The sequence below is a fragment of the Rhinolophus hipposideros genome (assembly GCF_964194185.1).
Source record: "Rhinolophus hipposideros genome assembly, chromosome: 8".
NCBI lineage: Eukaryota > Metazoa > Chordata > Mammalia > Chiroptera > Rhinolophidae > Rhinolophus > Rhinolophus hipposideros.
In genome coordinates, this window is record NC_138054.1 from 69,391,874 (window position 1) to 69,416,833 (window position 24,960).

Genomic DNA, 24,960 nt, shown 5'->3' on the forward strand with positions numbered 1-24,960 from the left:
TAGTAATTGTGGTCATTTAAAATGAAATAGAAATATTTTTGTCTTTCTACTTATGTGTCTTTTTTTTCACACTGCTACTGGGTTATTAGGGCTTAAATACTTAGTCATGTGTTTGGCCCTAACTCCTTAAACAGAACTGTTAGCCCTGTCGTTTGGCCTAGAGGCACTTTGAAAAAATTATTGAGACAGTAAGGGTGCTGTGAACCAAGAAAGTTCAGGAACCTCCAGAGTAAGGGGATAGTGAGGTAGGGTGGAGAAGTCTGCTTTGATGGGGTGTCAGAGAGAGCTTCTGACCTTTGAGCAGGGGTTTGAATGAAACGGAGATCTGGAGGAAAAGCATTCCAGGCAGAGGGACGAGCAGGAGCAGAGAAGTGTGCCAAGATCAGACTGAGTGATGTAGAGCATGGAGCAAGGTACATGAGGGCAGGGGCGCGGCGGCCAGGTTAGATAGGGCCCTGTCAGCTCTCTTCGGGGGCTCAGAGCCTATGCTGAGTGCCTAGAGAACTATTTAGTCTTACGCAGGGAAGTTACTTCATCTGACATAGTGGTGTACTTTCTTTTCTTCTAAATTCACTCTGGCTGCTAGTTGGAAACCTAAGAGTGTAATGTGGAAGCTCAACAATTAATATCTGCTGTGGTAGTCTTGGTGAGGACTTCAGATATGTTTTTGAAGGTAGAACTTGCCGAAATTGCTGATGAGTTGGATGTGAATATAAGGGGGAAAAGAGGAGTTACAAGTGAATCGTAGTTTTTTTTAATTCGGGGCAGCTGGTTGAATGATGATGTCGTTTACTGAGATGAAGAAAACTAAGGGCGGGGGAAGCGGAATCTAAGAATCTGGAGCTCAGGTGAAAGGTCCAGGCTGGAAATATAAATTTGACAGTGAACACATTTACCATGGAGGTGGTTTTTGTTTTCTAATTTTATTGGGGAACAGTGTGTTTTTCCAGCACCCATCAGCTCCAAGTCAAGTCGTTGTTTTCAATCTAGTTGTGGAGGGCGCAGCTCACTGGCCCATGTGGGGATTGAACCGGCGACCTTGTTGTTATGAGCATTGTGCTCTAACCAACTGAGCCAACCAGCCGCCCAGTGGAAGTGGTTTTTAAGACCGTGAGATCACCTAGATGACAGAGTGAAGCTGATGAAGAGGTCATCCCAGGACCTTGCCTGGAGTCATTCCTGGGGGTGGGGGGTAGGTTGGGTGGAGAAAAAGAGGAGCCTTCAAGGACTAAAGAAAATGTTTACCACAGGAGGGAGTGGTCATCTATTCAGTGTTGCCAAGAAGGTTGAAGTGGACTGTCACGCAGGGGACCCTGCTCGCTGCGCCATTTGTCGTGCAGGGTCTCAGCTCCCTCTCCCCGCCCAAGAACGCAGGACACGGTAAGGCCAAAAAGGAACACCCATGGAGCCATAAGTAGGGGAGTCAAACCAATATATTCTCGCTGGCGGCTGGGCTGGAGACACAGGAAGCAGGATCTACATAATCTGCCTAACAGCAGTCCGTGCTTGCCAGCCACCATCCTCTTGCTAGCCCCCATTCCTTTTTGCTAGCATAGCCACAGCCGTTATATTAGTGGCCAATGGCCTACGGGTTACAGCTGACGGCCAACTAGCCACAGCTGCTGGCATCTGATCACAGTTGATGGCCATTTACTACCCGAGCCAGCAGCTTTCTATGTGAGGCCGAGAGCCTGGAAACTGTTTTTTGGGGTTTTGTCCCCACACTCCACCCCTACAGGGTCTCGCCTCACAATCTACGCGACAAGCGTCTTCTGCGAGGGGCCCTGTGCAAGGAGCCTGGAGGTGAATGCAATATCCTGGACACAGCCAGGCTCTCTGAGTACAGCCAGGGTTTCTCAGGGCACCACCAGTACTTCTGGGCACAGCCAGACTTCCTGGGCTTCTTAAGGTACCACCAGTCTCCCTGGGCACAGCCAGGTTTTCTCAGGGGACCACCACAGTACTTCTGGGCACAGCCAGACTTCCTGGGCTTCTTAGGGTACCACCAGTCTCCCCGGGCACAGCCAGGTTTTCTCAGGGCACCACCACAGTACTTCTGGGCACAGCCAGACTTCCTGGGCTTCTTAGGGTACCACCTGTCTCCCCGGGCACAGCCAGAGTTTCTCAGGGCACTGTCACTCTCTCTGGACACAGCCAGACTTCCTGGACTCAGCCAGGGCCTATCAGGGCACTGCCACTCTCTCTGGACACAGCCAGACTTCCTGGACTCAGCCAGGGCCTATCAGGGCACTGCCACTCTCTCTGGACACAGCCAGACTTCCTGGACACAGCCAGGGCTCTCAGGGCACTGCCACTCTCTCTGGACACAGCCAGACTTCCTGGACTCAGCCAGGGCTCTCAGGGCACTGCCACTCTCTCTCTGGGCCTCTCGGGGTACTGTGCTGGAACAACAGCGGCTCACATCAAGGTGCTTACATATTATCAATGGCGGCCAGTCAAGACACAAAAGCAAACATCCACCAGTCCCACTACATGATGGTATGTTCCCAAACAGTCAAGCGTCCATTAAATCAGGCATAGAAGGCAATTCCCCATAGTCCATAGTTATTCGCCAGGGCTGTCCTGGGGGTGAGGGATGACCTTGACCTCACCCTCATCTCCCATGGAGGACTCAGCAAGCGTTTCCTCCTGGGACTACAAGTCCTGCATCCGGGCTGCCTCAGCAAACAGTTCCCAGCCCACAGGGTGGCAACAACCTTCGCTTTCTCCGCTTTCTCCGGCCTCTGCTGGTTGGGGAACCATCCGCATCTTTCCACCCCTCCACGGGAATCGAGCTCTCCGGCAGCTGCTCCTCCTGGTCTTCCTCAGACTGAGCTTTCTTACGCACAAACTGCTCCACTGCCCTTCGGAAAGCTTTGGCCAGCACCGTATCCTGCCGACTACGCCATGTGTCACGCAGGGGACCCTGCTCGCTGCGCCATTTGTCGTGCAGGGTCTCAGCTCCCTCTCCCCGCCCAAGAACGCAGGACACGGTAAGGCCAAAAAGGAACACCCATGGAGCCATAAGTAGGGGAGTCAAACCAATATATTCTCGCTGGCGGCTGGGCTGGAGACACAGGAAGCAGGATCTACATAATCTGCCTAACAGCAGTCCGTGCTTGCCAGCCACCATCCTCTTGCTAGCCCCCATTCCTTTTTGCTAGCATAGCCACAGCCGTTATATTAGTGGCCAATGGCCTACGGGTTACAGCTGACGGCCAACTAGCCACAGCTGCTGGCATCTGATCACAGTTGATGGCCATTTACTACCCGAGCCAGCAGCTTTCTATGTGAGGCCGAGAGCCTGGAAACTGTTTTTTGGGGTTTTGTCCCCACATGGACTTTGCTGAAAACTAGGAATTGACCACTGGACTCGGCAGCCTGAAAGTTATCATTAACCTTAACCAGCTGTTGCAGTGGAGTACAGCAAGTCTTCGAATAATGTTTTGTTCAACATCATTTCATTGTAACAAAAGATTTGATTCCGGACTGGGGCCACTGTCTGTGTGGAGTTGGCACATTCTCCCCATGTCTGCATGGGTTTTCTTCGGGGACTCCGGTTTCCCTCCGCGTCCCAATGACGTGCGTGTGAGGTGAACTGATGTGTCTGAATTGTCCCAGGCTGAGCGAGTGGGAGAGGGAGTGGGTGACCCTGCGATGGAAGGGCGTCCTGTCCAGGATGGGTTCCCACCTTGCACCCTGAGCTGCCGGGTGATGTTTTTGTGACCAGAATATGCTGTAGGAACTTAACTCTTGTTTATATCAACTAGCCTCAGATAAAATTGGTTTTTGTATATGTCTTTTATTTTATTTATTATTTATTTTTTTATAAAGAATTTTTATTGGGGAAGGGGTACAAGACTTTATTGGGGTACAGTGGTTACTTCCAGGACTTCTTTTTTTTTGCAAGTCAAGTTGTTGTCCTTTCAGTCTTAGTTGTGGAGGGCGCAGCTCAGCTCCAGTTGCCGTTTCTAGTTGCAGGGGGTGCAGCCCACCATCCGTTGCGGGATTCGACGAGTTGAACTGGCAACCTTGTGGTTGAGAGCCCACTGGCCCATGTGGGAATGGAACCGGCAGCCTTCGGAGTTAGGAGCACGGAGCTCCAACCTCCAACCTCCTGAGCCACCGGGCAGGCCCATGTATGTCTTTTAGCTTAAAGGCACAGTTTCCAAGAACCTAGTGACATTAAGTGAGGACTTACTGTAGTGAGGAGCAGAGAACCCCATTGCTGAGGCTTGAGAAGAGAATGGGAAGTGAGACAGTGACTAGATAAGCCTGTCAAAGAATTTTGATTTCAGTCCCCAGTATGCCTTCTATTTTTAAGGTTATTTTAGAACAATGTTGGGTTTTCGTAAAACGTGTGAGAATAGTACAGATCGATCCCATATGTCCCACATTCCGTTTCCCGTATTATTATCTTACATTAGTTATGGCACACATTTCACAATTAATGAACTATTATCGATACATTATTATTCACTGAAGTTCCTATTTTATTCAGATTTCTTTTGTGTTTACCTTATGTTTTTTTTCTGTTCTGGGGACCCACCTAGGATCCCACATTAGTCACATTTAGTCATCATGTCACTTTAGGCTTTTCTAGGCTGTGACTATTTCTCAGACTTGCCTTGTTTTGGATGACCTTGACAGTTTTGAGGAGTGCTGGTTAGGTATTTTGTAGAATCACCCTCAGTTTGGATTTGTCTGGTGTTTTTCTCACAGTTAGACTAGGGTTATAGGCTTTGGGAGGAAGACATCATTCTCATCACGTCATATCAAGGGTGTACTAACAACGTGATTTATCACACCTGGTTAAGGTCACGCTGGTCAGGTTTCTCCCGGTAGTTAGCCTTTCCCTTCTTTCCATAGTGTCCTCTTTGGAAGGAAGTCACTATGTACAACCCACAGTTAAAGAGAGGGGAGTTGTGCTTCACCCCCTTGAAGGCAGAGTATTTACCTAACTTACTTGGAATTCGTCACAGGAGATTTGTCTCTTCTCTACTTTTTTGTTCAATAATTTCTATCAGTGTAGACTGGTGGCTGTTAATTTTATACTTTGAATTATAATCCAATACTACTTTAGTTTGTTGCTCACATTGTTTTAACTGTGGCCATTGGGGCTCTTTCAGTTGGCTCCTGCATCCCTTGGACATACTCCTATCGTTGTGGGGGTACCACTTTTTGTTTTTGTGTTTTGAGAACTTTCTTGTTTTCTGACACTGCAAAATGCTCCAGGCCCATCTTTTTTATTTATTGCCCAATTCCTAGAATAACCGTATCTCAAGGAGCCCTGCTTCCTTATATTGGAGAAGGGTATTAGAAACCAAGACCTGGGCATTAAGTGCAGTCGTTGCTACTGGTGTGTTCTTGCTTCTAGGCCGTCTTAGCTGACAGAGCGAGGAAATACATGTGTGTATACTTACCTCTGTGTGTGTGTTTCTCTATGTGACCGTCTATATTTATATTAAGGTAAACATGAGTGTATATTGATATCTCCAACTCTATCTAGTCCATTACCACACGAATCATTTTAACTTCTTCCTCTTGCTCATCGGAAACCTCCTTCTTCAACAGTGAGAAACCTGGCTCCCACAATCCACCGTCCATTTGCTTAATTGTTCAATTCCAGTATACATGTATAGTGGTGTCAGAACACCAATGTCAGGGCATCTGACTAGTCTAGGAGGGGTCAGAGAGGCTTCTTAGAGGAAGTGACCTCTAAGACGTGGCCCATAGCAGGGGTTGGCTAACTACAGTCTGTGGGCCAAATTCAGTCTGCTGCTGGCTTTTGTACAGCCTGTGAACTAAGAATAGTTTTTGCATTTTAAAGTGTTTGAAAAGAATCAAAAGAGATGAACATTTTGTGACATGTGAAAATTATATAATATTCCATTTTCAGTTATCATAAATGAAGTGTTATTGGGATACAGCCACACCCATGGCTGCTTTCGTACTATAATCGCAGAGTTGGATAATTGTGACGGAGGCTGCATGGCCTGCAAAGTCCAGGACATTTACTCTCTGGTCCTGTACAGACAGAGTGTGCTGACCCTTGGCCACAGGATTGGGTAGGAGTTAGCCGTGTAAAGCAGAGTAAGGAAGGAAGTTTCTAATCGGATCTTTGTATAACTGCAGTAACGTTAATATACGTTGAGTATAGCATTCAAGGAGGTAGGGGGCCAGAGGCGGGCAGGGTCCTGACTGGGAAGAGACTTGGCAGCCGTATTAAGGGGTTTGGGTTGATCTGATGGGGAGCTTTGAAAAGGTTTTAAGTGGTATCATCAGATTTCCTTTTTTCAAAAAATCCTCTGGCCATAGTGTAGAGATTGGGTTAGAGAGAGTGGGGTGAGAACAGAGGCAAGGAGACCAGTTGAGGTTTTTGAAGTCATTCTGAGGCGTTGTTGGTAACCTGGACTAGTGACAGTGGGGGTAGGGACATATTGATTTGAGAGGCATTTAGGAAGCAAAATGGAAATACCTTAGTAATTCGTTGGAGGGATTGAAATGTAATTTTCAAATGATTGTGTTTCAAATGTAATGTTTCAACTGATTGTGTTTTCTTTTCAACTGCAAAGTTTGTTTGCTTTTTCTGGATCATACGAATGCATGGTTGAAAAGTCCATGTTTAGTAATACTCTTTAGAGCAAAATTCTTCAGTGATGTTTCATGCCTTTTGGTGCCCCTTGTAACTGGTGTATGGAAGCAGCATCTCTCTGTGGCCTGTTCATGCTGTTCCCTGTTGACAAGAGATCTGGCTGTTAAGGAGCAGAGCAGTTATTAGCAGATTAATTTTCCTTTTCAGATGACCTTGGTTTAACAACTTACCCAAAATATTTCTTTGTTGCATGTCCTTGGGCTCTGGTTTTCAAGGCAATTTGTTGACAGTGTCAAGCATTTCTCATTCTCAAGGGCTCTAGACCCTTTCCAGTTTTAGATCCCCGACCCTTGCCCTTCTCTTCCTTAGAAATGAAGTCTCGCTTACAGTAAATGGTAGCCAGTTCACTATTATATATTTTATAATATGTTGTGTGGCTTTCAGAGTGCTTACTCAGCATGTCAGCTATTTGATCCCTACAATAAAATGCAGGACAGATCAAGTTACTGAGATCAGGAGAAGTGAGATGACTTGCCCAAAGTCAAAGGTCAACAAATAGTAGAGCTGGTGGCAGAACACGAGGCTGTAGATTTCACAGCTGAGTCTTGCTATATAATGCACTCTGTCTCCATGAAAAGGGAGTCAGACTCACTGCGAGAATTACGTTTTCAGCAGTAATGACATCCAGATGCAATTCTTTTACTTTCTCTTTGTATGCTTTGTGGAAGCTTCATCCAGATACCAGCCTAGACCTTTTTTATGCTTCTGAGCAACATGTGGACTACCAGTAATTCCTAGTACTATTTGGGGAACTGTCGTCTCTATATTAAAGTGTATGTAAGTATATTTTAATTCCTTCCCCCTTCCCTTAGGTGGTTCTCACTTTGATGATTTGAGGCCAAATGGAAAAGGCCTGCTTGTGGACCAAAGCTCCCGGGGTCAGGATAAACCAGAAAACTTGCTCACAAGGTAATGCAGTTTTCCCTTCATTTGTACCTCTCATTAGAGAACTGAAAACATTACTGTGCATGATGTAAATTGTCCCAGGGTAGCTGGCCTGAGAAATGTTGGATATTTATTGAGCACTTACTGTGAATGCCAGGCACTATGCACTTACATGGATTATCTTATTTTAACCTGAGAGGTAGGTACCATTATTTTTTTTGTCTTACAGCTAAGGAAACAAGTGAAGAAGAGAGGTTATATAACTCACCCAAGATCCGGAATTAGCAAGTAGCAGCTGTAGAATTTGAAACTGGTAGTCTAACCCTACTTAGAAATGTGGATTAGAAACATTTCGATTTCTCGCTCCCATTCTTTTAGGAGTTTTCTGACTCTGAAGATACTTTTTTTCTAGTTTCACTTTTTTTTTTTTTGTCATGCTGTTATATTTAGGCTGTACTCTAGTGCCCCCTACCGATCATAGCCAGAATCATCTGGTCAAGATAAAACTTTCCTTTCCTATTTGTGTCAATATTTTAATCATTCACTCAAGCAGAAATAAACAATCCCTGAACTTTAAATGTAGCTAGATCTATCATCATCAATTCACCTTTGAGCCTTCTTGGTATACATAGATACATTTTTACGCAGCCTAAATTAGCATGTACATGACAGTAGTAATACCAGACACTTTTGTGGCATTTATTCAGTGTCAGAAATTACTTCAAGTGTTTTATATATCTTATTTCATTAAGTAATCTTCAGTGAAAGTTTCTTGAGCTATTATTAGGATTCTGTTCATTAAAGATGTCATTCTGCTTGACTTTAAATGTTAGCCTTTGAATAACTTTTAGTATGACTATTAAAAATACGCAAATAAGAATGAAATAACAAATTTTCATCTTGTCTTTTGATTTTGGATTATTCCTGTGGAATTGAGATACAGTAGAATTATTAAGTCAAAGGATCTGGATAGTTTCATCGTCTTGTTACGTGAGACACTAAGGTCCAGAAAGAACACTGTCGAATCTGGGTTCTAATCCGTACTCGGACCCCACTGTCCAGCGGGGTGAATCAGCGATGATGCTGGACCTCATTTGAAAACCGAAGGGATTATATTAGAGTATCTTTGAGGTCCCCTTCTGGTGTGAGATGCTCTGACTTTATTATCAGAAAATCTCTGAACCCGTGTCCTATCCAATCCACAACATAAAAATGTAATGAATTCCCCATAGAAGTACTGTTGTTTTAACAGATTAGTTTTGCGTTAGCCTCGAGTCTTCTGTGACTCAGATGCTTGTATAGGGAAACTTCCAGCTGTATTTGTATGTGTTTTGTCATGGCGGTCTCATCAAAATGCAACGTGTTTGTTTATTTTTCTAGACAGACTAAATCTAGATCGGGAATAACTGACATGGTCCGCTCCTCCACTGTCACGGTGTCAGACAAGGCTCACATTTTGACAATGCAGAAGTTCGGGCTGCGAGATACACTAGTGAAATCACGTCTCGTGCAGAAAGCAGAGGATTATACCTATATCCAGAACTTCAGGTAACTGACTGCGTCTGAGACTGCTTTCAAAGCACGACGACCATTCGTCTCTGTGAAATTCTAGCACTTCCTCCCATACTCTGGATTTGGAAGCAAACATTTCTGAGTGAGCGATTCCTTTCGCTCTTGGTTAGCAGACATTTATTGTGTGCTTTCTCTGGCCAGGCACTGGGGTATGATGGGAGGGACTCAAGTAATTACAGAAATAGTTGAAGAGCTAAATGAGTACAGAAGAAGGAACGATATCCTGAGTTTTGTGTATCCCTTGGTCATTCGGGGCCTTTGAAGAAAGTCATTTAAATTGAAGTTAGTAGAATGAAGTTAGTGCTTGCTAATCTTTTTAGACAGGATTACTGAAAGTTAAATGAATGAAGGTTGCATTGTGTTGCTAGATCTTTTGAAATCATGGCATTGTGCCTGTAAGACAGAGTAACATTGCTTCTAGGGATAGAAATAGTCAATTATGGTGAACACTGCTGTTGCTTTCCTTCTGGAAGTAATTACCATGGCACTTGCCATTTTTTCCGTTTCCATAGCATACACATGGTAAAGAATCATTTTGTGGATTGCAGCTCTCTAATGGCTGTTAAGGCTAAATAGGAATGTTCAGAGGAGGCCTGTACTATCTGAAGTTACCACAAAAGCAACAAATATCACGACAGACTGCAAGCCAACCCTTGGTGCCCCAGTCATTGGTCTAGGTTAGATGTGACATTGCTTGTGTCTTAAAATTCCACTCCAGAGAGATGGAAACCAGCCTAAAATGCTTTCTCCTTTCATCTCCCTTGTCCTCCCAAGTGACTGATTGATTCTCTTTGGTGACAGGTTTTTTGTGGGCACATACAATGTGAATGGACAGTCCCCCAAAGAGTGCCTCCAGCCTTGGCTAAGCCATGGTATCCAGGCCCCAGATGTATACTGTGTAGGGTGAGTGCTTCCCTTCTGTCATCTCTGCATCCTGAGGACTGTTATGGCTGTGGGTGAAGGGGCGAGGACGTGAATGTATACCTGAGTCTTCCCGGCAGGTGAAGGAATTGAGACACGAACGCTGGCTTCGTGACAGCTGCTTCTCTGTTTGGTGTTCTTCCTCATAATAAATAAATTCCTAGCACTGGTAAAGCAATGTGCGTGGCATTTAAATGCTAATGTTTCATTTTTAGTACAATCCTCTGGGAAGATCACTGCATCTTGAACTGACTTTCATTACTTAGACGTTTAGCCCTCTGTTGGTCACAACGCAAAAATACCTTTTGCTAGAGAAAGAAGGTTAGCTTTAAAAAAAAAAAAAACAAGCCCCATCCGTCAGTCCTTTTCGTTTGACTCCTACTATCCTCCTACCTCTCTCCTGGGCATTATTCATGGGGAGGGGACAGCAAAGAAGCCTGTATGGTAAAGTGCAAAGAGCCTAGAATTGGAATTTATGTAGACCGAGGTTGGAACCCATTTGCCACCTGGTAGTTGTATGAACTAGTGTCCTCAGATGTAAAATGCAGACGCTTCCAACTACATCACAGACTGCTTATGAAGAAGAAATGGGCTGCTGCTTGAGAAAACACTGGTAAGTTCCTTAACATTTAGACTCTAAGTGTTTGTTTTTCTTTCCTCTTGAGGGTCCTGCAGTTTAGCTAGAAAGCTAGGACCTACACACCTAAACCAATCTGAGAACGTGTCATCCTGCACATTCTCTACTATCTGACTGATTGCTTCTCCTCATAGATTCCAGGAGCTCGATCTGAGTAAGGAGGCCTTTTTCTTCCATGATACCCCAAAGGAGGAAGAGTGGTTTAAAGCTGTATCAGAGAGTCTTCATCCAGATGCCAAGTACGCAAAGGTAAGAGAGGAGTCAGGGACCTTTGAATTACAAGTCGCCACGAAGGGAAATTCCAAGACAATATGTCACTGTTTCCGTAGCCGGTCCTCATGCTCGTGCTGTTTTCAGTCCCAGGTGCTCCAAGAAGAGGCGCCCCTGGGGGGGAAAGATGCCGGCCCTAGCTCCTGGAGGCTGTTTAGGCTTTCGTGTAGCATAATCAGTGAGGCGAACAGGTCATTACCCAGGGTCCCAGTGTGGAGAAGGAGCTGCAGTCATACTTCCAGTCAGCTTTGAGGCCTCTTTTCCTTTGGGAGGTTTACTGCCAGTTTTGACTTCCTTTCCATGTTCCATGCCACGGCCTGCCTGTTTGGCTCTGTTTTCCAGGTGAAGCTCATCCGACTGGTAGGGATTATGCTGCTGTTGTATGTGAAAGAGGAACACGCAGCACACGTCTCGGAAGTGGGAGCGGAGACTGTGGGGACGGGAATCATGGGCAGGATGGTGAGTTCCTGGTTGGGGTGTTTGGCGCACGGAGGGCCTTGGTCCCTAAGGTTTCGGCTCTGCTTCTCAGGACACCGTGACTGCAGGGGTCCCGGGTTTGGGGTGCCGGTGTTACTAGAGGAGCTGTGCCTTCAAGCACGGCTAGATCAAGCAGACCATTTAGAAATCGTGTTTTAGTGAGAGGCCGGCTGATTTGCCAGCTCGCGTGTGTCCTCGTGTTCACGCCGCACAAGAGCCTCTGGTTGACCCTCCCATCTAATCCATGAGATTGGTTGCAGAAACTATGTTGTCTCACCAAGGAAAGGAAAGAATGCTGATAAGAGGTTTGTCGTTTCCTCTTCTCCTTGATGCTATGAAGCCCTGCTTTTAGGTTCTACAGCAACAGCTCAGCTTCCTGTGGAGAAGGGAGGGCATGTGGTTTGCCTGTGACGTAGTGAAAAGTGGACTCAGCTTTGCCATGGCCTTGCTAGTCATTCTGCCATCCTGGATTTTTCTTACTGATGCAATGCAATAACGCTCTACTTACCTCACACGATTGTTAGGAAGACTAATGAACAGAAAACACTTTGAAAGTTTGCGAGTTTAAATGACTGTGCCACAATTAAGATGTGAATTGGATGTTTTGGGCTTCTTATCCTAGGGGAACAAAGGAGGAGTGGCAATCAGGTTCCAGTTCCACAACACGAGCATCTGCATTGTGAATTCTCACCTGGCAGCCCACACAGAAGAGTATGAGAGGAGGAACCAGGACTATAAAGACATTTGTTCTCGAATGCAGTTCTGTCAGGTTGATCCACGCCTTCCCCCTCTCACCATCAGCAAGCACGAGTGAGTCTGGGCTTCTTCCCTAAACGGTTCACTACGCCTGATGTGCAGAGCTGTGGGCCCTCTATTTTGTTAGGGAGTTAACTGGGGGAGGCTTGCCACTGCTGGACTGGGCACTCTAGCCAACTCTGGCTTATCCGTGGATTACATCCCTTGGAAATGTTTAGTTTCCTAACTTACCACCTGGCAGACCTCTAGGATCGTTCTCAAATCATTTGTCCTTGGAAAATATATACGATTTAATTTAATATGCATCTGCCTTGCTACACAAGCATAAGGAAAACAACTAAAGAGAGAGCATCTCAAACCCAGGTTGTAGAAGTATGTTTTAGGATTTTATACGTCTGTTCTTTCCAAAAGCATATGTCATTGAAAATGACTGCATCTGTCTGCTTTTACTTAGTCTTTTATACCTCTTGATTCAACTTTATAAAGCGATAGTTTCAGCTGCTTGGAGCATCTTGTGCTAATTTTTGTCTATTCTCTTTATTTTGTTTATCTCTAAAACTTCCTACGTGTCTAAATTCAAGGTATATTAGAATGTCAGACTTGACAGTAACACTTGAAGCTTTTGCCACTTATTTTATAAAGAGGAAGAAGCCGCTGGGGCCATGGTGTCTGCCACATACAGAATCAAGCCTCTCATTCCGCCTGCTGCCATAGTGGAACTGTCTTAAGCTCACTGGTGTTCGGGAAGCTGACAGCATGGCTTTCCTTCTCCAGGGAACCTAGCAGGGAGTTTGTCTTCCGTGCTGCTGAACCTGCCGCATTCTCGTTCGTGAGGTTGCAGCTTGCATGTCAGTTTGTCTGCTTTTAGCTTGTGGAGGCGTTTATTTTGATGTGTGTAGACTGCTGTGCCGGTTCTCTTAATGACTTCCTTGTCGATGTCTGCTAGAGCAGTATTGGACTTTGTGGGATGTACGATGTCATCTGGGAGTAGTCAGCTATCTTTCCCCCAAAGCATCAGGTGTAATAAAACACCTGTCACACGCTGCAGAAAGAGCCAACCCGTGCTCTGGTGGTGGTGAAACCCAGATTTTCCTGTAAAGGTTGAGCTTTGTTTCAGAAGAACTCACCTCTAGAAACAAAGACCGAGAGTGTGTTTTGTGGACTGGAGTGTGCACGGAGGCAGAGGTCGTGTCATGGCGTCATCTGCTTTGGGGTCCCTGCGTGATTGACATGACTCCCAGTACTTGATCATGTTGCCTCTTCCCGGGAGTGAAGTAAATGATTGTCTTGCTTTTAGATCTTCTTAGACTATCTTTCCAACTATCTAACAATAAAATAGTCAAGGAGAACTCAAGGTGGTTTATAATGAACTTGGACCAAGGTAACTGAGTAAGCAGCATGTTAGACATGGTATTCAGTGGGATGACAAGAGAAAAAGCTTTCTTGAGCAGCTGAGTCACTTCTCTACCCAGCTCCCAAGAATCTGAGCCTCAGGGTCCTTCTGGCAGAAGCTCACTGGATGAGACCGGTAAAGTTCCTACTAAACCCTGTGGCCTTTGTGCTCTGTCCTCACAGTGTGATCTTGTGGCTGGGGGACCTCAACTACAGGATAGAAGAGCTGGATGTGGAAAAAGTGAAAAAGCTCATCGAAGAGAAGGACTTTCAAACCCTGTATGCATATGACCAGGTATAGATGGCCACCGGTGCCCTCTGAGGCAGTTGCCCCTACACTGTGGAACAGAAAAGCCTGGCTCCCCAACCCTCACTTAGCCTCTTCTTCCTTGACTTGGGAGCTTTCCCGGAGGAGTTAATGTCCAGTAATGTCTTTCCTTCATCTGCATTTCTCTCTTCCATAGCTGTCACCCCCTTGGCTCGTCCCTTGAGGCTCCTAATCTCCCTTGGGAGCAGGGGCGTGTTCTCTTTCTTTGTCTCGCATGTGCTCATTCATTCATTCAAGCTAGGACTAAAAGTGTACCAAGCTTCTCATAAAGAAGACACTCGGTACATTTAAAATGATTTATTATTTCTTTTGGATGTACCTCCTGCTCTCCTCTCCTTCCTTTCTCCGGACTTGTCTAGTGTGAATGACAACTCTTTTTCCTGAGTGGCTTTTTTTACTTCCAGTGGGAATCAGCTCTGTCACCTGCTTTTCTCCCACCATTGTCTGGGTTAGCATTTCTGTCTCAGAGCGTCAGCCATTTCACAGGACAAGAGAAATCTGTTTCTCTTGAACTTTGTTCAGGCTGTTGTTCCTCAGTAGATTTAAAAACTGCTCGAGTATTCAGAATTGTTCAGAATGTGCAAGTCCATTTTCTTTTTAGTCTATTCCCCCCTTTTAATAACCTTAGTATTTATTAGTCTAAATCATTCTCCGCCCCCCCCACCCCCAGTGCAGACCAATTGAAGAAAAAAACCCTCAATTTTATGATATCTTTTTTTATAGTATAATCTCTTTATTTACCCATTTATTTTCCTCTCCAGCTCTTTTCCTTGGTAAATTACTTTTAGTCTCCTTAATTCCCATTTCAGCATTAACCCAGTTTGTTCTATAACTATTTTTTATTATTGCCTCTGTATTCTGAACTGAGGCATTCTCATTTTCCTGGGAGTTTAATCCTCATCTCCCTTGCTTGCTTTTCTGGTCTTTCTTCAAGTAATAGTACCTGTTTTGTGTGTTCACTGCATTCCAGATGGTTTTAAGGCCTATATATACCCATTCAAGAGCAACAGCTTACATTAGTACTTAAGTTTTTATTATTTTCTGTTGCTTTTGCTTTACTAGTTTATATTAGGAATTCACATTTTGAGGAATTCGCAACTGTTGTGTCTAACATTAGAGCTGATAGTTCTTTACCAGCCAACTTAGTGCCAAGCTGGCTGCTCCAGGGGGAAGCCGAGCACCTGTGCTTTTAATCTCATGCTGAGTGAGCGATCTGGAAGGGACTCCTAGAATTAGTGTGCTAGGAAGGATGTTAGCTATTGTCATAATGTGTCAGGCACTGTTCTAAGTTGACAATTCATTTTTCCAACGATCCTGTGAGACAGATTCGATTATAAATCCAAAATTTACAGATAGGGAAAGCGAGACACACAGCTTCCTTCAGTTCATATAACTAATTGGACAAGTTCCTTTTAAAAATTGTTTTCATTTAAATTTAATTCATAACTGTTTTGGTGTACTTCTACTATATATCTTTCCATACATGGAAGTTCCCCTTTGCTTTTAGACTGTATCTTTCCAGACCTTTTTCTATGCAGTTTTATCCCTCTACATAATTGGAACAACTTCATACAGATGAAGTGTTTCATACCTAGAAGGAAAAAATTCTATATCCATTGGTACCTAATCCTCTTAGGGACGTCTCAGAACATGGTACTCAGGTGCCTTGGATGCAGGTGACTCTTATAAAAGAGCCTTTCAAACTGTGTAATAGGTGACAGAATGATCAGCTTGCTCCTCTTCCTAGAAGTTCGTTAACTCCAGATCTTGTAGAATGGCTTTCTCATGGGCCTTTCCTTTTAGCTTAGTGTTCAAATTTCAGATTGATTTCCTTTCCTTTGCTAAGTTTTGACCTTTTTATTCTGACATTATGTTTTCTTCCATGTTTTTGTATAGCTGAAAACTCAGGTGGCAGCAAAGGCTGTCTTTGAAGGCTTCACAGAAGGCGAGCTCACATTCCAACCTACCTATAAGTATGATACTGGCTCTGACGAGTGGGATACCAGGTAGGTCAGGAGGTTGAGCAAATGGAAACCCAGAAATTTAGGGAAGCCCTTGCCCTACTGGCCCTAAAAGAAATTGGGTTTCCTGTGACTTTTTCCCTATGTTTTGCATCCTGGTCAAACATTTTGTCTCCGTATCTGCTGATGAAGCAGCCTGTCTTCCTCAATGTTTTACTACCTTAGCCGTTGTCCCATGATAATTCTTGAGACTGACTTACGTTTCAGCTATGTTTAATATGATGATTCCAAGTAAATTAGCTTGTACTTGGTCATTACATATTTTTTTATTAGTGCTCGTGCTATGCCATGCCCTATTCCATACATTTTACTTATATTATCTCATTTAATCTTCTCAACAACCTGTTGAAATATGTATGATTATTCTCATTTTATAGATTTGGGAACTGAGGCATTGAAAAATTAAAGAGCCTCCCAAGCAGGCAAGTGTAGAGCCAGGATTTGAACCCAGGCAGTAGGAATTCAGAGCCTGTTTTAACAACCGTCTTTTAAGGACCATAGCGTACTTACTCTCAGATTGCCTTATGACTCTTACCTCCTCCCCATAGGAGGATAAAGAGCAGAGAATCATTCTGAATGGTGTTTTGGCTTTGAGCTTTCTCAGTTATTTTGGCTGATACCCAGGATGCATGATATCTCTTGGTGGGCCCGAATCACTCCTGCCCTCTCAGATCACTGGGTTGCATGGACTGGAAGGCTCTGCCCTGTCATTCCCCAGTTGAGCCAGAGTTCTAGCCAGGCAGTGGGTGCTACTGTGCCTGGGAGGGCCCCCAGTGTGGACTTTGCATTTCAGTGAGAAGTGTCGCGCTCCTGCCTGGTGTGACCGGATCCTCTGGAAAGGCAAGAACATCACTCAGCTGAGTTACCAGAGCCACATGGCCCTGAAGACCAGTGACCACAAGCCGGTCAGCTCAGTGTTTGACATTGGGGTAAGTGGGCAGCTGATGCCTGTTGTAATTGTTCTGTAGGGGATAGGTTCTCACAACGAAGACCATTTTTGTCTTTCTGGTCTCCTCCTCCCCACTTCACTGTAAGGAAGCGCCTTTACAAATTGTTTTAATTTCAATTTAATTCATAATTGTTTTGTCATACTACTACTATTTGTTTCTACATACATGGAAGTTTCCCTTTGCTTTTTGGACTGAATTTTTCCAGACCTTCTTCTATGCATTTACAAATCTGGGTCAGTATTCTGCTTGTACATATAAGATAGAGGGTGCTTTTCCTTTTTTGTAAAAGAGGTGATATTATGCATTTGTTTCTGAGAACATCCTCCCCTCCCGCCACTTACTATGTCTCAGGAGATCTTTCCATGTCAGTAAAGGTAGGGCTCCCTCCTCATTATTTTTAAAGGCTGCAAAATATTCCATAGTACGGATAAACCATAATGTATACATTGAAGATTAAAAGTTGTTTACAAAGTTTTGCTATTATATACAGTGCTGTAGTGACCACCCTTTACATATATCTTTGTTTAGTGTGTTTCTATAGAATGGAATTCCTCGAGGTGAAATTAGAGGTTCAAAGAAGCATGTATTTTAAATTTATTAGATCCTGCTAAATTATCCTCCCAACCGTCCTTACCATCTTACACTTTTACCAACCGTGTATGAGCTTATTTTCTCACACCCTGGCTAATAATTAGGTTTTATCAATCATTTAAATTTCTACCAACACAATGAGCCAAAAGAAAAAGATATTTCATTATTTTAGATTACATTTCCCCGATTACTAGTGAAGTTGAACATCTTTTCATTTATTTATTCTCTATTTATATCACTTCTCTAGTGATTTTTGTTTCTTTATATTATCTATTTTCAAGGGTGCAGGTAGAGACATATCAAAATCTATGAGGGTGTGGACGGTTTGAAAAAAATGCCTAATGAATGTTATAATTAAAATTTTATTATTGGAAAATGACAAACTGTGTTTATAATTCAAAATACAGACGGGAAAACCTGACAACATCTTCTTGGCTGATGGAGCAGAGGTTACAAAAGCTTGAGAAATGCTGCTTGCTTGTTTGCTTGCTTGCTTTTTTTTTTTTTTTTTTTTTAAGAAATGCAGCTTTAAATCAAAGCCCTAGAGAAGTTTCTCACTGTAGGTCTATTGGCAGCAGCAAGCAAAGTAGAGCTAGGTAGTGAGCATCTTTCTGCCCTGGGCCTGAGACCCTGCAGAACTGCCAGCCACGCTTTCACTCCCTCATCTTCTTTCTGCTAATCAGGAAGCAGTTGATTTTACCACAAGCTTTGCCTCTGGGGGACCCTTCTACCACTATTGTTAATTAGATACTTTGTTAATTAATTACATTTATTTAGTCTTTATGTGTTGCTGTCAACTGCTATTTCCCAATGCCAGGAATGTCCTCCATACTGAAAAAGAAGAAGAAATGAGCAGAAGCCATGGCACTCAGTCTCTGCTGTTTCCCTTCCAGGTGAGGGTTGTAAAAGAAGAGCTTTACCGGAAGACTCTGGAGGAGATTGTTCGTTCCCTGGATAAGATGGAAAATGCCAACATTCCTTCTGTGTCCCTCTCCAAGCGAGAGGTAGGAAGGACATGTTAAGAATATTGGCCTCAAGTTCTTCTATTTGTAGAACTTAAATCTCATCTCCTAGGTCTCAGAATTCTAGGAGGCACCTGTCAGACTGCCGGACTCTAGTCTTTCTTGACAGGCTGCTTCTCGATAAAGTGAAGCTGATGGTGCTAGCTGAGAAGAAAGGGGCTGTTGGTCTAGATTATATTCATCTCCTGATCTTCTAAGCCGGAAGCCTTTAACCTTTTGTGGCTCATATATTTCACCCACACACAGGCTACTTATGAGTTATCTAATGGCATAGGTGATCCAAATGTGTTTTGTTTGATCTTAGTATAACTGGTGTACATTCTTGCATTGGGTTTGTCTTCCTACTGATTGCCTTTGCTTTGAGATTAAATTGAGTCAGTTTCTTGGGTATGTATGAGTTGATGGGAGAGAAGGCAGTACAGAAAAGCAGTGGGTATTGGGAGAAGTCAAGTTAGAGCTAAAGATTTTTCATGGAAGAGCCACAGCATAGATCATTCAGAGTTGACCATACCAAGAAGTCAGTCAAATGGGGATTTATGGTGAGGATATTTTTTAATGCCTTAGATGACCAGCTACTTGGTAGGATGAGCTTGGTTTTCATGTTTGGGGTGGAATTTGTGAAGTGCGTTTAGGAAATCGTCTTTGGGTATAGAAGATGTAAACTTCAATTCCTTCAGGAAATTTATTTATAAAACTGTATGACTTCTTTGTGGCGTTTCTGGGTTAAACACAGACAGCTGGTCTTGACAGTGGTAGCTGTGGCCTCCTGGGTAAATACTTAGAGCACAAACGTGATTCGAAAGCGGTGGTCTTTCATTTTCTTTCCAGAAGGGGCAAGGATTGCCCAGTTGGGATGTCTGGGCAGGTTGCTGGGATGAGAGCACTGGTCTGACTGGTCCCGGGCTTGTTCCCAGTTTTATTTTCAGAATGTGAAATACATGCAGTTGCGAGTAGAATCCTTTACAATTCATAATGGACAAGTACCCTGTCAGTTTGAATTCATCAACAAGCCTGATGAAGAGTCTTACTGTAAGCAATGGCTGAATGCCACACCCAGCAAAGGGTTCCTCCTGCCAGGTGAGGCTTCTGTTCCCAGGTTCCTGGTTACTGGTTTAGGGAATACTCTCCCCTGTCTTTGTTCATTTTCCTGAAATAAGCTTTTTGTTTCTGAGTGTTTTATTGTCTGTTTGAAACTTTTTAAAAGCCCTGTAGAGGAACCACCCATAAATAAAATACAAAAGAGTGAGAAGCATGAATTCGGTTTCAAAAGCATTCTCAGTCGTGTATTTGTTCCCTAATTTCACAGAAAAAGAAAACATAAGCTTGCTGTTAAGCACGTGATGCTGCTAAAAGAATCATTTTCACTGTCTGCTTCACCATAATCAACTCCCCAAGTATCTGCTCTTGTGGGGAAAGATAATGGGGTGGTAATCCAGAAGTTACACCTGGCCCTGGAATGCGCCATCCATGTCTTCCCCTTAACTTCTCCTTTGTACTCTGCATTGTGCTACATGGCAGAGGGATTATGCCTGATTTGCGGACAATTTGCAGGCTGACACTTGCATTATATTTTCTACGGGATCAGGTGTCTTCATCTGACCTGGCTCAGGGCAAGCTCTTTGATCCATGCCTTTTGATTGTATTAATAATTTCTAGCTTGAGCTGTGCTACTCAGAACTTGGATTTTATAGCAGTTGCCCATTCCATTTTTGTTTATTGTTTTCATGTTCCCATTTGGACGGTAAACTCCTTGTTCACGGTGTCTCCTGAATGCTGAGCACTTAAATACTTGTTGGTGGGCTGATACCTCTTCTTTTCTTTTCCTAACCCTTTATGCCTGACCCTCTTCTCTCCTACCTTCTTTCCCCTTTTCCTCTGGGCCTCCCACCAGTCAACACTGCTTTTAAAATTTTTCCTCAGATGCTGCCATGGTTATTGAATTGGAGCTATTTGTAAATAAGACCACGGCTACAAAGCTCAACTCAGGTGAAGACAAAATTGAGGACATTCTGGTTTTGCACTTGGACAGGGGAAAGGATTACTTTTTGTCAGTGTCTGGAAACTACCTGCCCAGCTGTTTCGGAACTCCCCTTCATACATTGTGCTACATGAGGGAGCCAATCTCGGACCTGTCGCTTGAAACTGTTAGAGAGCTGGTGAGTTACATGCCACAAGGAAGTATGTAGAAGTGTATAGCAGCAGCCAAGCCAGTCAAACAAGATATTCCTATGCCTACCTTCCCAGGGACTTGAGAATTCTTCAGCCTCCCTAGAGCTGGCTTACTGTATCAGCTAGACTGCTGTGGGACAAACCACCCACAATTGTAGTGGTTTAAAACAATGAGTTACTGCCTCTTGTGACTGGGAGTTTCCAGTGTGGCTCTTCTGCTGTCTTGCCTATTTGTGCCAGTGTAATCAGATGGTGGCAAATGTGAAGCCAGCCCAGATTGCACTTGACGGAAAAGCTGCAAAATGTTGTGGCTGTTTTTCAGTCTTTCATACGTAGTACATTGGAGAAACTCAGCCATGGGTACTAAGATATTAGTACCTGGCCCATGATATTATTCCTTTTTTTGTTGTTTTAATCATCACTTGATAGTTTATTATTCCAAACTAAATGTTCTGAGATCTAAAAGGCTCCTGGGGAGACAATTCTAATACAAGGAAGCTAGTTTGAAGCAGATTCATGGTAATATGCATGTTTCCCCCTCAGTGCATTTTTAAATGTAGGTGCTCTTGAACTCCATCCTTTCCATTATATAGATGAAAACAGGGGCCCCATAAGGAGAGTGGCTTGGTCACATGGCAAGTTAACATTGGACCTGGACCTTGCACTCTGGTTTTTGGACTCTTTTTTCGCCCGACCACCCTGTCTCTCTGGTTCTGACAGTGAAATGCTATAGGCAGGAGTTTTTTCTATTTCACCTGGTTCATTAGAACTTCTTCCCATAACCCACTCCCAGTTCTCAAAAATCATCTTTGTACTTTGTGCCACCCAATTTTATTTGACTGTGGAATGTTTTGCTTAGGGGCATTGAGATGCTTCCCTTCCCTTGCTGTCGCCATATCACGTTCTCCTGAAGCCAGCCTGGCACACGTTCCATTGGTAGGGCTTCTTATCATGTTTTTATTTCTTTTCAGACTCTGATGCCACTATGGATTGAAGATGATAGGAGCCATTTGGAGAACCCCCTGAAAATCCCTAAAGAGCTCTGGATTATGGTTGATTATCTGTACCTAAATGCTGTCCAACAGGTGGGTGGTGGTAAAGCAGTCAGACGTGACTGAGACCAGGCTGCCTTCAGAAAGAGCATCAGCCTCAGGAACATTTGACGTAAGAGGCTTTTACCCCAGGGCACCTGTGGAACACTGTTCTTCCCTCAGGAAGTGAATGAGGGATAAATATGGTCATAAATAGGTCCCTATGGGACTCTGATTTTACATACAGAACTTGATTACCCCCAAGGGAAGCAGCCTTGCACAGGATGGCCTTCCCAGCACAGCACGTTCCCTTCCTTGGCCGCCGGGGTTCCTCAGGTAGAAAGCCATCTGGAGACTTCTCAGGATGTCAGCCAGCTATCCTTTTGAGGAACTTTCCTCAGCTTCTGAGAATGGGAGGGGCTAACTTGATAAGCCAGCCAGAGGCAGGGGACCAGATGGAATTCCCGGGCCATGAGTCAGGAGATCTGATTTCTATAGTGACTTGGGCAAGCTTTATGAGATCAGATTGGCCAGTTTCACTGACTCATTTATATACGTTCCAGGGAGATGAAGCAACATACATTCTGGTGATACTCTCTTTTCACTCCCCCCCCCTCACATTTATTGAGTGTTAAAATTCACCACACACCATTCTAAGTGTTTTATAGCATTGCCTCATTTAGTTCTCACAGTAGCTCTCAGATGAGGAAACAGATGCCCAGAAAAGTTAAATAACTTGATCAAGATCCCAAAGCTGATTAAGAGGGCAGGATTGAGGTTTGAACTCAGGGGGTCTGGCTATAGAAGTCACATTCTTAAGTACTGTGCTCTTCTGCCTTCTCTGTAGAGTTTCTTCTAAGTATAGCTTTTGAGCAATACACATAATACTGTTATTATTAACACAGTTATATGGCATTAAGTCATTTTACTAAATGAATATAAAGTACTCTGGGACTACCGGAAATACCTCTATTGTCATAATCTTGTTTTCACAAAGCACTGAGGTGCCTTTCAGTTTTCTCCATCTTATAAATGATATTTCTTCAGGTTTTCCTTTTTCTGGTTAATCCCTCTATAACACCACAGGAAACATAGCTGCTTTTGAGTTTTGCCTTATATTGAATCTTATTGTGTGTGGTACGCCCTACCCATAGTTTCATAATAGATGTCTTATCACTCTGAAGACCTGTTGTGGGAGCGTGCCTGGGAAGGCCTGCAGATGAATTATTACTCATTAGCCAAAATCAGATTGTCTAGCAGGGTGTGCAAAGGCCTCACTACACTGCTGCTTTTTGTTCTCTGCATTGCTGATTTTCTAAGAATATAATTATTTTATGACTTTCTTCTGTTTTGCAGGAAGATCTGTTTCAACAGCCAGGCCTAAGGTTGGAATTTGAGCGTATCAGGGACTGTTTGGATACTGGAATGATCGATACCCTCAGTAATCCCCGTATCCTTCAGATGTGTGTGTGTGTGTGTGTGTGTGTGTGTGAGAGACAGAGAGAGAGAGAGAGAGGGAGAGAATATGAGAAGTGAGAAAGAATATAGAGGGTGCCAAAAAAATGTATACACATTTTAAGAAAGGAAAAAGCTGTATTAAAATTGCAATACTCAATATATACCAATAACAAAAGATGAATACATGTCATGTGTTTACGTATTTTTGGAACCCCTGGTATTTTAAGGCTCAAATCTGATATTGTGTCCTCAGCTGTCATGTTCTTCTTAAAGGTTACCTAGAGAAGACTTTACAACTTTAAGCAACCAATATAGTGGGAACTCAGGAGGGTCCAGCTAAGCTGACAAACAGCTTGGCCCCTTCAAGGTGTCAGGTTGGCATCCTAGCTCTGAGCAGAAAGCCTGACTGGGCAGGCAGCAGTTCTGGCATGTGCTCGCTCCTGGGCCTTTTCCTAACCATGGGCAGCAGCATCACCTACCTGTTCCTTAATGATAGGCCAAAAGCCACTAGCAATCATTCCATAGCCGAAGCCTTGCTGCTTTTCCTGGAAAGCCTGCCAGAGCCCGTCATCTGTTATAGCGCCTACCATAACTGCTTGGAGTGTTCTGGCAACTACACAGCAAGTAAACAGGTGAGAAGAAGCATTGAGCATCAGCGGATACATGTTGCAGCCCCAGGCTTCATGGGGCCTGAAGGGACAGTGGTTGCAGCCCCTCAAATGAAGTGTCTTAGAAACGTAGTTCCATCTCTTCCCAAACCTTTTCTTCTCATGTCCTTTTTTTTTAATGACATCACCCTTAATTGCAGTGACTCAACCCAGAAACCTGAGTCATTTCTGACTCCTCCAGTCTTTACCTCCCACATACCCAGTCCCCTTGATCTATCACCCATCTTTTTTTCTTCATTCTTATTCCACTTACCTTGGTTTAAAACTCTGCATTCGGGCTTTCCCTCTGCTGATTTGTTTTGCATACTGCCATTAGATTGTGTTGTGAAGCTCTCATGGTACTGTTGGTCAAAAACCATAATTGGCTCTCTGTTGCCATTGGTTTTCCTAAATATTCAAGACTTTTTATGATCTACTCTAGTTGCTCACGTATATAACAGACCTTAGCAGAATAATCTAGAAAGCCTACTAATAATACAGGTTCTAGAGCCTCAGCCCACATCCACTGAATTGAAATCTCTTTTGGAATATATTTTGTACAAGCTTCCCAACTGATTTTGATATGCAGATAGCTGGAGTACTCATTGAATTCGAGCCTGATCCCTTCCAGGCCTAGTGCCTGTTCAAACAGTTGTGCTTCTGCCAAAAATGACTTCTTAAATGTGTTCTTTCTCCTTAACCTGTTTTCCTTCACACTTTCTTTTGCCCTAAATGCCCAGTCCTTACCTCTATAAGTTCACTTTTGTCTTACATTCAAGACCCAACTAAAATGTCCTCTATTCCGTTAAGTCTTTGGAGAGCACATAGAAGTTTGACCTCTAAATTCATGTAGCACTTGATCTGTGCTTCTCTCCTGGCACTTGTGCCAAGTGGTAAATGATCAAGGTCTTCTATGCATGGTCTTATTCATGTACTTGGATCATGTACTCAGTTGCTGGAATATAGCAGGCACTTGACAAATGAATGAATGAAAAGATAAACCCCAGTTTTCTCTTTCAGGTCATTTCTACTCTCCCCACATTCCACAAAAATGTTTTCCACTACTTGATGGCATTTTTGCAAGAACTGCTGAAATATTCAGCAAAAAATCATTTGGATGAGAATATTCTAGGTAAGCAACCAAATGTCTGTTGCCGAGAGACTCATTATGAGAAAAA

At 43.7% G+C, this 24,960-nt stretch overlaps 1 protein-coding gene across 10 annotated transcripts in view; it reads left to right on the forward strand.

Annotated features, from left to right (window-relative positions):
- Positions 1-24,960, forward strand: part of INPP5B (inositol polyphosphate-5-phosphatase B) — a 45,683-nt gene that overhangs the window by 20,179 nt on the left and 544 nt on the right. For 9 of the 10 annotated variants that reach the window (XM_081057557.1, XM_081057559.1, XM_081057563.1 and 6 more), the window contains 16 exons: positions 7,468-7,564; positions 8,921-9,088; positions 9,914-10,015; positions 10,805-10,919; positions 11,283-11,399; positions 12,040-12,227; positions 13,749-13,860; positions 15,790-15,899; positions 16,708-16,843; positions 18,349-18,459; positions 19,392-19,554; positions 20,398-20,633; positions 21,618-21,731; positions 23,034-23,127; positions 23,640-23,767; positions 24,803-24,914. In XM_081057557.1, coding sequence (XP_080913683.1) covers positions 7,468-7,564; positions 8,921-9,088; positions 9,914-10,015; positions 10,805-10,919; positions 11,283-11,399; positions 12,040-12,227; positions 13,749-13,860; positions 15,790-15,899; positions 16,708-16,843; positions 18,349-18,459; positions 19,392-19,554; positions 20,398-20,633; positions 21,618-21,731; positions 23,034-23,127; positions 23,640-23,767; positions 24,803-24,914 — 2,103 coding nt within the window. Of the gene's footprint in view, positions 1-2,154; positions 2,994-3,975; positions 4,140-7,467; positions 7,565-8,920; positions 9,089-9,913; positions 10,016-10,804; positions 10,920-11,282; positions 11,400-12,039; positions 12,228-13,748; positions 13,861-15,789; positions 15,900-16,707; positions 16,844-18,348; positions 18,460-19,391; positions 19,555-20,397; positions 20,634-21,617; positions 21,732-23,033; positions 23,128-23,639; positions 23,768-24,802; positions 24,915-24,960 lie in introns of those variants that run through there. The other variant, XM_081057564.1, reaches the window with a different exon arrangement.